Source organism: Aegilops tauschii, chromosome 7 (genome assembly GCF_002575655.3).
Source record: "Aegilops tauschii subsp. strangulata cultivar AL8/78 chromosome 7, Aet v6.0, whole genome shotgun sequence".
Lineage (NCBI taxonomy): Eukaryota > Viridiplantae > Streptophyta > Magnoliopsida > Poales > Poaceae > Aegilops > Aegilops tauschii.
The window spans coordinates 57,655,889-57,667,682 of NC_053041.3; the positions used below are offsets into that span (position 1 = coordinate 57,655,889).

At 45.8% G+C, this 11,794-nt stretch overlaps 2 protein-coding genes across 2 annotated transcripts; both read left to right on the forward strand.

Moving 5' to 3' along the window:
- Positions 1-6,032: 6,032 nt before the first annotated feature.
- Positions 6,033-7,596, forward strand: LOC141027758 (peroxidase 2-like). Its single transcript, XM_073505122.1, has 2 exons — positions 6,033-6,341; positions 6,622-7,596. Exons 1-2 carry the CDS (start codon positions 6,120-6,122, stop codon positions 7,390-7,392), a joined length of 993 nt encoding a protein of 330 aa, XP_073361223.1. The 5' UTR covers positions 6,033-6,119; the 3' UTR covers positions 7,393-7,596.
- A 1,548-nt stretch (positions 7,597-9,144) lies between these two features.
- Positions 9,145-11,593, forward strand: LOC109756144 (peroxidase 2-like). The gene is made up of 2 exons (XM_020315015.4): positions 9,145-9,988; positions 10,265-11,593. The coding sequence occupies exons 1-2, from the start codon at positions 9,767-9,769 to the stop codon at positions 11,027-11,029; spliced, it is 987 nt and encodes a 328-aa protein (XP_020170604.2). The 5' UTR covers positions 9,145-9,766; the 3' UTR covers positions 11,030-11,593.
- The last annotated feature ends 201 nt before the right edge of the window (positions 11,594-11,794 follow it).

Sequence of the window (11,794 nt, forward strand, 5' to 3'; positions counted from 1 at the left end):
CTGTAGTGCTCCCACTCACTTTCTTGTAAATACAGGCTTCACCGCAAGTCTGTATAAAACTATATCCTTTGATCAACTTATCAAAGCGTATATTCCAACTCCGAGATGCTTGCACCAGTCCATAGATGGATCGCTGGAGCTTGCATATTTTGTTAGCACTTTTAGGATTGACAAAACCTCCTGGTTGCATCATATACAACTCTTCTTTAATAAATCCATTAAGGAATGTAGTTTTTTTATCCATTTGCCAGATTTCATAAAATGCGGCAATTGCTAACATGATTCAGACAGACTTTAAGCATAGATACGAGTGAGAAACTCTCTCATCGTAGTCAACACCTTGAACTTGTCGAAAACCTTTTGCGACAATTCTAGCTTTGTAGATAGTAACACTACTATCAGCGTCCGTCTTCCTCTTGAAGATCCATTTAATCTCAATGGCTCGCCGATCATTGGGCAAGTCAATCAAAGTCCATACTTTGTTCTCATACATGGATCTCATCTCAGATTTCATGGCCTCAAGCCATTTTGCGGAATCTGGGCTCACCATCGCTTCCTCATAGTTCGTAGGTTCGTCATGGTCAAATAACATGACCTCCAGAACAGGATTACCATACCACTCTGGTGTGGATCTCACTCTGGTTTACCTACGAGGTTTGGTAGTAACTTGATCTGAAGTTTACATGATCATCATCATTAACTTCCTCACTAATTGGTGTAGGAGTCACAGGAACAGATTTCTGTGATGAACTACTTTCCAATAAGGGAGCAGGTACAGTTACCTCATCAAGTTCTACTTTCCTCCCACTCACTTCTTTCGAGAGAAACTCCTTCTCTAGAAAGGATCCATACTTAGCAACGAATGTCTTGCCTTCGGATCTGTGATAGAAGGTGTACCCAACTGTCTCCTTTGGGTATCCTATGAAGACACATTTCTCCGATTTGGGTTTGAGCTTATCAGGATGAAACTTTTTCACATAAGCATCGCAACCTCAAACTTTAAGAAACGACAACTTTGGTTTCTTGCCAAACCACAGTTCATAAGGCATCGTCTCAACGGATTTTGATGGTGCCCTATTTAACGTGAATGTAGCTGTCTCTAATGCATAACCCCAAAACAATAGTGGTAAATTGGTAAGAGACATCATAGATTGCACTATATCCAATAAAGTACGGTTATGACGTTCGGACACACCATTATGCTGTGGTGTTCCAGGTGGCATGAATTTGTGAAACTATTCCACATTGTTTTAATTGAAGACCAAACTCGTAACTCAAATATTTGTCTCCGTGATCAGATCGTAGAAACTTTATTTTCTTGTTACGATGATTTTCTACTTCACTCTGAAATTGTATGAACTTTTCAAATGTTTCAAACTTCTGTTTCATTAAGTAGATATACCCATATCTGCTCAAATCATCTGTGAAGGTCAGAAAATAATGATACTTGCTACGAGCCTCAATATTCATCGGGCCACATACATCTGTATGTATGATTTCCAACAAATCTGTTGCTCTCTCCATAGTTCCGGAGAACGGCGTTTTAGTCATATTGCCCATGAGGCACGGATCGCAAGCATCAAGTGATTCATAATCAAGTGATTCCAAAATCCCATCAGTGTGGAGTTTCTTGATGCGCTTTACACCAATATGACCTAAACGGCAGTGCCACAAATAAGTTGCACTATCATTATTAACTTTGCATCTTTTGGCTTCAATATTATGAATATGTGTATCACTACGATCGAGATCCAACAAACCATTTTTGTTGGTGTGTATGACCATAAAAGGTTTTTATTCATGTAAACAGAACAACAATTGTTCTCTAACTTAAATGAATAACCGTATTGCAATAAACATGATCAAATCATATTCATGCTCAACGCAAACACCAAATAACACTTATTTAGTTTCAACACTAATCCCGAAGGTATAGGGAGTGTGCGATGATGATCATATCAATCTTGGAACTACTTCCAACACACATCGTCACCTCTCCTTTTACTAGTCTTTGTTTATTCTGCAACTCCCGTTTCGAGTTACTACTCTTAGCAACTGAACCAGTATCAAATACCGAGGGGTTGCTATAAACACTAGTAAAGTACACATCAATAACATGTATATCCAATATACCTTTGTTCACTTTGCCATCCTTCTTATCCACCAAATAGTTGGGGTAGTTCCGTTTCCAGTGACCAGTCCCTTTGTAGTAGAAGCACTTAGTCTCAGGCTTAGGTACAGACTTGGGCTTTTTCACTTGAGTAGCAACTTGCTTGCCGTTCTTTTGAAGTTCCCCTTCTATCCCTTTGCCCTTTTCTTGAAACTAGTGGTCTTGTTAACCATCAACACTTGATGCTCTTTCTTGATTTCTACCTTCGTCGATTTCAGCATCGCGAAGAGCTCGGGAATTAATTTCGTCATCCCTTACATACTATAGTTCATCACGAAGTTCTACTAACTTGGTGATGGTGACTAGAGAATTCTGTCAATCACTATTTTATCTGGAAGATTAACTCCCACTTGATTCAAGCGATTGTAGTACCCAGACAATCTGAGCACATGCTCACTAGTTGAGCGATTCTCCTCCATCTTTTAGCTATAGAACTTGTTGGAGACTTCATATCTCTCAACTCGGGTATTTGCTTGAAATATTAACTTCAACTCCTGGAACATCTCATATGGTCCATGACGTTCAAAACGTCTTTGAAGTCCCGATTCTAAGCCGTTAAGCATGGTGCACTAAACTATCAAGTAGTCATCATATTGAGCTAGCCAAACGTTCATAACGTCTGCATCTGCTCCTGTAATAGGTCTGTCACCTAGCGGTGCATTAAGGACATAATTCTTCTGTGCAGCAATGAGGATAATCCTCAGATCACGGATTCAATCCGCATCTTTGCTACTAACATCTTTCAAAATAATTTTTCTCTAGGAACATATCAAAAATAAACACAGGGAAGCAACAACGCGAGCTATTGATCTACAACATAATTTGCAAAATACTACCAGGACTAAGTTAATGATAAATTTAAGTTCAATTAATCATATTACTTAAGAACTCCCACTTAGATAGACATCCCTCTAATCATCTAAGTGATTACCTGATCCAAATCAACTAAACCATGTCCGATTAACACGTGAGATGGAGTAGTTTAAATGGTGAACATCACTATGTTGATCATATCTACTATATGATTCACGCTCGACCTTTCGGTCTCTGTGTTCCAAGGCCATATCTGTATATGCTAGGCTCGCCAAGTTTAACCTGAGTATTCCGCGTGTGCAACTGTTTTGCACCCGTTGTATTTGAACGTAGAGCCTATCACACCCGATTAACACGTGGTGTCTCAGCACGAAGAACTTTCGCAACGGTGCATACTCAGGGAGAACACTTTATCTTGAAATTTTAGTGAGAGATCATCTTATAATGCTACCGTCAATCAAAGCAAGATAAGATGCATAAAGGATTAACATCACATGCAATCAATATAAGTGATATGATATGGCCATCATCATCTTGTGCTTGTGATCTCCATCTCCGAAGCACCGTGCTCGTGATCTCCATCTCCGAAGCACCGTCATGATCACCATCGTCACCGGCGCGACACCTTGATCTCCATCGTAGTATCGTTGTCGTCTCGCCAACTAATTGCTTTAACGACTATCACTACCGCTTAGTGATAAAGTAAAACTATTACATGGCGATTGCATTTCATACAATAAAGCGACAACCATATGGCTCCTGCCAGTTGCCGATAACTCGGTTACAAAACATGATCATCTCATACAACAAATTATATCACATCATGTCTTGACCATATCACATCACAACATGCCCTGCAAAAACAAGTTAGACGTCCTCTACTTTGTTGTTGCATGTTTTACGTGGCTGCTACGGGCTTAGCAAGAACCATTCTTACCTACGCATCAAAACCACAACGATAGTTTGTCAAGTTGGTGCTGTTTTAACCTTCGCAAGGACCGGGCGTAGCCACACTCGGTTCAACTAAAGTGAGAGAGACAGACACCCGCCAGTCACCTTTAAGCAATGAGTGCTCCGAACGGTGAAACCAGTCTTGCGTAAACGTACGCGTAATGTCGGTCCGGGCCGCTTCATCTCACAATACCGCTGAACCAAAGTATGACATGCTGGTAAGCAGTATGACTTATATCGCCCACAACTCACTTGTGTTCTACTCGTGCATAGCATCAACGCATAAAACCAGGCTCTGATACCACTGTTGGGGAACGTAGTAATTTCAAAAAATTTCCTACGCACACACAAGATCATGGTGATGCATAGCAACGAGAGGGGAGAGTGTTGTCCACGTACCCTCGTAGACCGACAGTGGAAGCGTTATCACAACGCGGTTGATGTAGTCGTACGTCTTCACGATCCGACCGATCAAGTACCGAACGTACGGCACCTCCAAGTTCTACACACGTTCAGCTCGATGACGTCCCTCGAACTCCGATCCAGCCGAGTGTTGAGGGAGAGTTTCGTCAGCACGACGGCGTGGTGACGATGATGATGTTCCACCGACGCAGGGCTTCGCCTAAGCTCCGCAACGATATTATCGAGGTGTAATATGGTGGAGGGGGCACCGCACACGGCTAAAATATCGTATATCAAGTGTGTCGAGAGGTGCCCCCCTGCCCCCGTATATAAAGGAGCAAGGGGGAGGCCGGCTGCCCTTGGGGCGCGCCAAGGAGAGGGGGGAGTCCTCCTCCTAGTAGGACTCCCCTTTCCTAGTCCAACTAGGAAGAAGGGGGGGAAGGAAAGACAGGGAGAGGGAGAGGGAAAGGGGGCTGCGCCCCCCTCTCCTAGTCCAACTAGGACTCCTCCTGGGAGGGGGCGCACCACCTCCTGGCTGCTGTGCTCTCTCGCATCTCCTAACGCATCGCTCGCTCGCATGCATCTCGTTGGTTGACCGGCTGACTGGTTGACCAGTTGTCCATTGACTTTTTAAAGACTTGATAAAATATGAAAGAAAAAAATGAGTTCACAATTTTTTTAAAAACAATAGTGAATTTGAGAAAAGTCCATAAAAAGTACACAAAAAGTTCACGAAGCTTTAAAAATGTTTAAGAATTGGAAAAAAGGTTTGTAAAATTCAAAAGACAAATTTGTGCAATTCAAAAAAAAGAAAGTTTTGAAAAAAGTTAACAAGCTAGAAGTTCCAGAATTTGAAAAGGTTCACGAATTTGAAAAGAGAAAAAGTTGATGAAAATTAAAATTAAGAAAATGAGAAGACCAAAACCACACAAAACCCAGCCCAAAAAAGGCACAGAAACAAACACACACAAAATCGGTCGCAAAAAAAAGCGAGAAGAAAACAAACTACAAACTACATACTGCATAAATTGGCGTTGATCGCTGAGCTTGATTTTCATGTTTTCAATCTTCCACAAATCATAACATAAAATGATTTCCAGCAGATCACACCCGTTACATCGATCATCTACCTGTTAGGCTGTTGCTACCAAGGAATTATTAGTTAATGCTCCCAGGAAATTTCTGGCACTACGGATTTGAAACACGAAGCACACACACGGACAAACGAAACGTTCTTAATTAACTTGATGATTGACTTCTCAACGGCCGGAAAAACATGCGTCCCCGTCAATCAGCTGCCTGATCTAGGTACTATAACTACAAAATACTGGCTAGCTCCAGTCTAGGTCTAGCTTACACATGACCGGTTCATGCATATGTACATCAGCCAAGTCAACAAGCCGAATGTAACCATCAGGGTTAGTGAGCTCATTTTCTGAAGAAATCAGGGTCAGTGAACTACTGTTTGTTACTCCTTATTTGTGTATCATATCATCACTGACGCCCTGTGAGATTGTTTTGGGTGCCACTGGGTTGTCAGGAGCTGGGTGAGCCAATTGAACGACGAGCGGTGGCAACTACCGGCCGGTGTAATAACGTTCCAACGAAGCAAGAAAGATCGGAAAAAATCATTGTCAATAAGGCTGGCTAGGTCTTCGAATGCTCGCCTATATAAGCAGCTTCCTGCTGGAACTATAGCAGCAGGCATTCTCCGGGCACTGATCGATCACCTCCCTCTTCTCTCTCTTTTGTCTTACTCAAGAACTCAAGCTAGCTTGAAACAATGGCTGCTGCTGGTGCTGAGAAGCTGTACCTTCTGGTGGCGTGTGCTTTGCTGCTCCTCGCCGTGGGGTGCCAGGCCAGCCCTCTGCAGATCGGGTTCTACCATGACAGGTGCCCCCAAGCGGAGGCAATCGTCAAGGGCGTCATGATGGAGGCCATCTCCCAAAACCCTGGCAATGGTGCCGCCATGATCCGCATGCTCTTCCACGACTGCTTTGTCGAGGTACGTACTACTCACTGCAAGAAATTCAAGAATTTATCCGATTAACTAGTTAACTTGCCGATTAGTCCCTACTCGTAGGATCATCGAGTAGCCGATAAACTAGTAAATCGGTTAATTAATTGATTAAATGGCCGATTTACTTGCCAATTAATTAGCCTACTAATCCACAACTCACCAGGCAACCAAGCAGCTACCAGTTAATGATTGCCTCAACAATACAATGCAAACATGCATACTTTTATAGTTGATTGATTTTGCCGAATCGTCGGTGGTCACCTAGGGTTGTGATGCTTCGGTCCTCCTGGACCCGACCCTGTTCAGCCCGACGCCGGAGAAGCTCAGCGCGCCCAACAATCCCTCCCTGCGCGGCTTCGAGCTGATCGATGCCATCAAGGACGCCCTCGAGGCGGCCTGCCCGGGCGTTGTCTCCTGCGCCGACATCATCGCTTTCTCGGCCCGCGACGCGTCCTGCATCCTGAGCGGGGGCAAGGTGGATTTCGAGGTGCCGTCCGGCCGCCGCGACGGCACCTTCTCCAATGCCTCCGAGCCGGTCAAGTTCCTCGTCCCACCCACGTCTAACCTCAGCGACCTCGTGGACAGCTTCGTTGTCAAGGGCCTCGACGCGGAGGACCTGGTCATCCTCTCTGGCGCACACACCATCGGGCGCTCCCACTGCTCCGCCTTCGTCCCCGACCGCCTCAACGTCTCCTCCGACATCGACAGTGGCCTCGCCGCATTCCTGCGTGGCCAGTGCCCTTCTGACGCCACCCCGGGCGGCAACGACCCCACGGTGATGCAGGACGTAGTGACCCCGAACGACCTGGACAGGCAGTACTACAACAACGTGCTGTCGCACACGGTGCTCTTCACCTCCGATGCGGCGCTCCTGACGTCAGAGGGGACGGCGAGGATGGTGGTGGACAATGCCAACATCCCCGGATGGTGGGAGGACAGGTTCGAGAAGGCCATGGTGAAGATGGCCGGCATCGAGGTGAAGACCGGCGACCAGGGACAGATCAGGAAGAACTGCCGGGCCATCAACTACTACTAAGTGCATGAATGTTTGTCTACGTTCATGCATGGCAATTCTTTCATTGCGCGTTATGCAAACATTGTTGTCCTTTCTTTTGTTATTCCTTTGTTCGATTCTCGACAACGGAATTGTTCGTGTACATCATGTAACTGCGCTGTCAGCCAATGTCCTTTGTATTTGGGATAATAAAGTGATGCATGCAACATGCATGTTTTGAACAGAGATCTTGGACGCTTTGATCATGACATGATTGACATGTGAACCCCTCCCACGATTTCATGAATCAACTAGACAAATCCCCGCGCTTTGCTGCGGAAATTTAAGTATAAAATATAAACTAAATAGTAAACAATTTTTTATTAATAATCATGAATGGTTTCTCATGAAATAATATATATGAGTATGCACAAACAAAGAGCACAGAGATATAATTTCATAGTTTTTAGCATGTCCTATTATGACTACATAAGCTTCATATACTGATATATGCGCCACCAGTCAAATTGTAGTCTCTAGCCATGAATTAGTGACATAGTGTCCACCTAGTATGCAAAGTCAAACCGAGTATCAACATTAAAATAACCATAAAGTATCTTACCGTCAAATTTAACGAATGGGAAAGAAAACTCCAGAAAGCATAACTTTAAATTGTTTTGGGTTGGGTTTTCTATAATAGAGGATACATAAACCTTGGAATAATGTGACCGAGTCTTACAACCAAAATAGTGCAAACGACTTGGTTTTCTATCTTATAATCTTCAAAACCGATCTGGACCAAACGAAAAATCCAATCGCAGTGTTTGATTTTATTTTTTTGTAGTCAACAACATACAAAGTTGAATGGCGAGGGATAAATCATACACACTATTGTATTATGGCATCTGTGTATGTTGTGGACCAGAGAAAGGTGAGGACAATCGCCGACCGGCCGTTCCCTCGGGCCGCTGTTGAGGGCCATGAGCGCCCTAAATACTACTTGGGCACAGTGAGTGAGCAACACACGGAAATGCCAAAAGGAGCCAACCGCATGGAACGGTCAAATATATAGTTTAATCTGGATGGTAGCATGGCATAAACAACAGAAACTAAGAATTAAGGAGTTATGTGACCGCCGGGGTGGTGGTGGGGGGGGGGGGGGGGGGGGGGGGTAGCAAAAGAGACATGACAGGAAGCACAAGAGAATGAGAAAAGACAACAGTTTGGGTTTCGGCATCAGACGATCGCAAGTATAACCAAATGGTTGGACGGCACTCGTGTTGGACGTGTGGAGTGAATTGTATGACGTCGACCATATACATATAAATAAACCCTAGGAAGATGTGACTCTGCTTGAGGGCGACCAACCCTAAGCCGTGTGTGTATTCTCCAAGATCCAAGACAAAGCAACGTTCTGGGCTAATGTTGGTGCCAAAGGAGTACATAAATTACTGCTATAGCTCCCCTACTATCTATATAGGGCTGAGCAACCTATTTCTTTCTACCTATTAATGAATAATAGGCACCCCACGTGTTTGCGAAAAAGACCAGTGACGTGTTAGTTAGATGCCACGCCGGCACTAGTGACAGCGTGAAAATATAGTCACATCACCAATAACGTATTCATGGTGATGCAAATTACCGGTGACGTTGATTGAAAATGATGCACCACTAATTAAAATTGAGTGTAAGCATTTGTTCATTAGCGGAGAGGCCGTCACTGATCTAAAAAGTGTCGTTTGCGGTTCGGATAAAGAGCCATACGACTTTCAAATAGGAGTTAGCGTACGACCCTCTAAGTAGAAGCCCTAACGGATTTGAGAGTTGAGACACGAAGCGCGCACCAACGACAAAGGGTAAAAAAGAAACGTTCTTAACTCTCTTTTTTTTTGACATGGAAACGTCCTTATATAAGTTAGTTATAAGAAACGTTCTTAACTAACACGGCCTCTCAACAGCCAGGAAAACATGCGTCCCCGTCTGCCACCGGCGACCACATCAATCAGCTGCTTGGTCTAGCTACTATATTAGTAGTACAAAATAGCTTATACATGACCGATTCATACATCAGTCAAGTCAACCCCATGTAACCACCAGGGTTAGTGAGAGCTGTCATCTTCTAAAAACTCAAGGTCTCAAGGTTAGCAAACTAATGCTCGCTATTTGTGTATTATATCGTTCATTACCGACGCCCTCTGATTAATTCCACTGCGAACTGAACGTCGACGATTGGTGGCAACTACCGGCCGGTGTACGTAGCTAGTAATGTTCCCATGAAGCACAAGGCTAATCGACAACATATGCTTCGAATGCCCACCTATATACAGCAGCTAGCAGGCATTCCCGACCCACCGAGCGATCACCCCCCACTTCTCATCTTCCAATCTTAGTGAGGCAGTCGAGCTAGCTTCAAACAATGGCGGCTGGTGCTCAGAAGCTGCAAGTTCTGGTGGTTTCTGCCTTGCTGCTGCTCCTAGCTGTGGGGTGCCAGGCCAGCCCTCTGCAGATCGGGTTCTACCACGACAGGTGCCCCCAGGCGGAGGCCGTCGTCAAGGGCGTCATGATGGACGCCATCTCCCAGAACCCTGGCAATGGCGCCGCCATGATCCGCATGCTCTTCCACGACTGCTTCGTCGAGGTACGTACTACTCCCTGTAAGAAATAAATTGCCTAGCTTCTTCAAGAATTCGTCCGATTAAGTTAACTTGTTGATTAATCTCTACTCGTAGAGTCACTGAGTGGCCGATAAACTGATAAATCGGCCGATTAATTGATTAAATGACCGATTAACTTGCTGATTATCCTACTAATCCCATACTCACGAGCCAACCGAACAACTACCAGTTAACGATTTCCTTAGCAATTACAATGTTTATAGTTGATTGATTTTGTCAAATCGTCGGTGGTCACCTAGGGGTGTGACGCTTCGGTCCTCCTAGACCCGACCCCGTTCAGCCCGACGCCGGAAAAGCTCAGCGCGCCCAACAATCCCTCCCTACGCGGCTTCGAGCTGATCGACGCCATCAAGGACGCCCTCGAGGCGGCCTGCCCGGGCATCGTCTCCTGCGCCGACATCATCGCTTTCTCAGCCCGTGACGCGTCTTGCATCCTCAGCGGGGGCAAGGTGGACTTTGAGGTGCCGTCCGGCCGCCGCGACGGCACCTTCTCCAACGCCTCCGAGCCGGTCAAGTTCCTCGTCCCACCCACGTCCAACCTCAGCGACCTCGTCGACAGCTTCGTTGTCAAGGGCCTCGATGTGGAGGACCTGGTCATCCTCTCCGGCGCGCACACCATCGGGCGCTCCCACTGCTCCGCCTTCGTGCCCGACCGCCTCAACGTCACCTCCGACATCGATGGCAGCCTCGCCGCGTTCCTGCGTGGCCAGTGCCCCGCGGACGCCGCCCCGGGTGGCAACGACCCGACGGTGATGCAGGACGTGGTGACCCCGAACGACCTGGACAGGCAGTACTACAACAACGTGCTGTCTCGCACGGTGCTCTTCACCTCCGACGCGGCGCTCCTGACGTCGGAGGAGACGGCGAGGATGGTGATGGACAACGCCAACATCCCCGGGTGGTGGGAGGACAGGTTCGAGAAGGCCATGGTGAAGATGGCCGGCATCGAGGTCAAGACCGGCGACCAGGGACAGATCAGGAAGAACTGCCGCGCAATCAACTAAGTACGACGTGCATGCATGGTGAAGGATCACTCCATCTCCAGTTTGGTTGTTTTAGCATCCATCATTGTTGTCTTTTTTTTTTTGTTATTCCTTGGTTCAATTCTCGTCAACTGAATTGTTCGTCTACATATGTAAATGCGCTGCAAGCCAATGTTCTTTCATTTGGGAAAATAAAGTTACACTTTTGCTGTAACATGTTTTGAACAAAGATTTTGCATCTTCGACCATGACATCTCAACGCCCACTACTAGAAAATTGGTCGTTGCCGAGAGTCAAATCACGAAAGCTCGACAAAAAAATACGTAAGCGAGTATGTTTCTCGGCAACATGCCCGACTCGGCAGATGCATGCCGTTGTCGAGACTTGAGAGCCAGGTAAAGGGAACTTGGCAAACAAAATACACTCGGCTTGTACAGACTACGCCGAGTTTTTTTTATACAGACTATGCCGAGTTTATACCACGTGGCGACAAGGGTAGTTGGTGTGTACTCCGTTGCGGCAGACTGAGTTTTTCGAGCTCCCGCATTATGGAAGTCGGCATAGTTTTCGTCATACATTCATTCTTTTTCTTTGCACCATGTAGACGGTTTTGCCGAGTTCCCGACCCCAAGGCAGTCGTCGAAGAGTTCTTATATATAGGTACAATCCGCGACTTATTTGACCTAAAATATTTCTTATACATACCGAACCGCTGCCGACTCCTCCTCCCCACCGTTGTCGTACCGCTCACATCTGCCCGCACCCCCGTCGCTTTTCCTCCGGCCA

Excerpts from the sequence above, each read along its gene's own strand:
- LOC141027758 (XM_073505122.1), top strand. The coding sequence starts at position 6,120 with ATGGCTGCTGCTGGTGCTGAGAAGCTGTACCTTCTGGTGGCGTGTGCT. Across the intron at positions 6,342-6,621 it reads TCCACGACTGCTTTGTCGAG|GGTTGTGATGCTTCGGTCCT; the intron begins GTACGTACTACT and ends GTGGTCACCTAG.
- LOC109756144 (XM_020315015.4), top strand. The coding sequence starts at position 9,767 with ATGGCGGCTGGTGCTCAGAAGCTGCAAGTTCTGGTGGTTTCTGCCTTG. Across the intron at positions 9,989-10,264 it reads TCCACGACTGCTTCGTCGAG|GGGTGTGACGCTTCGGTCCT; the intron begins GTACGTACTACT and ends GTGGTCACCTAG.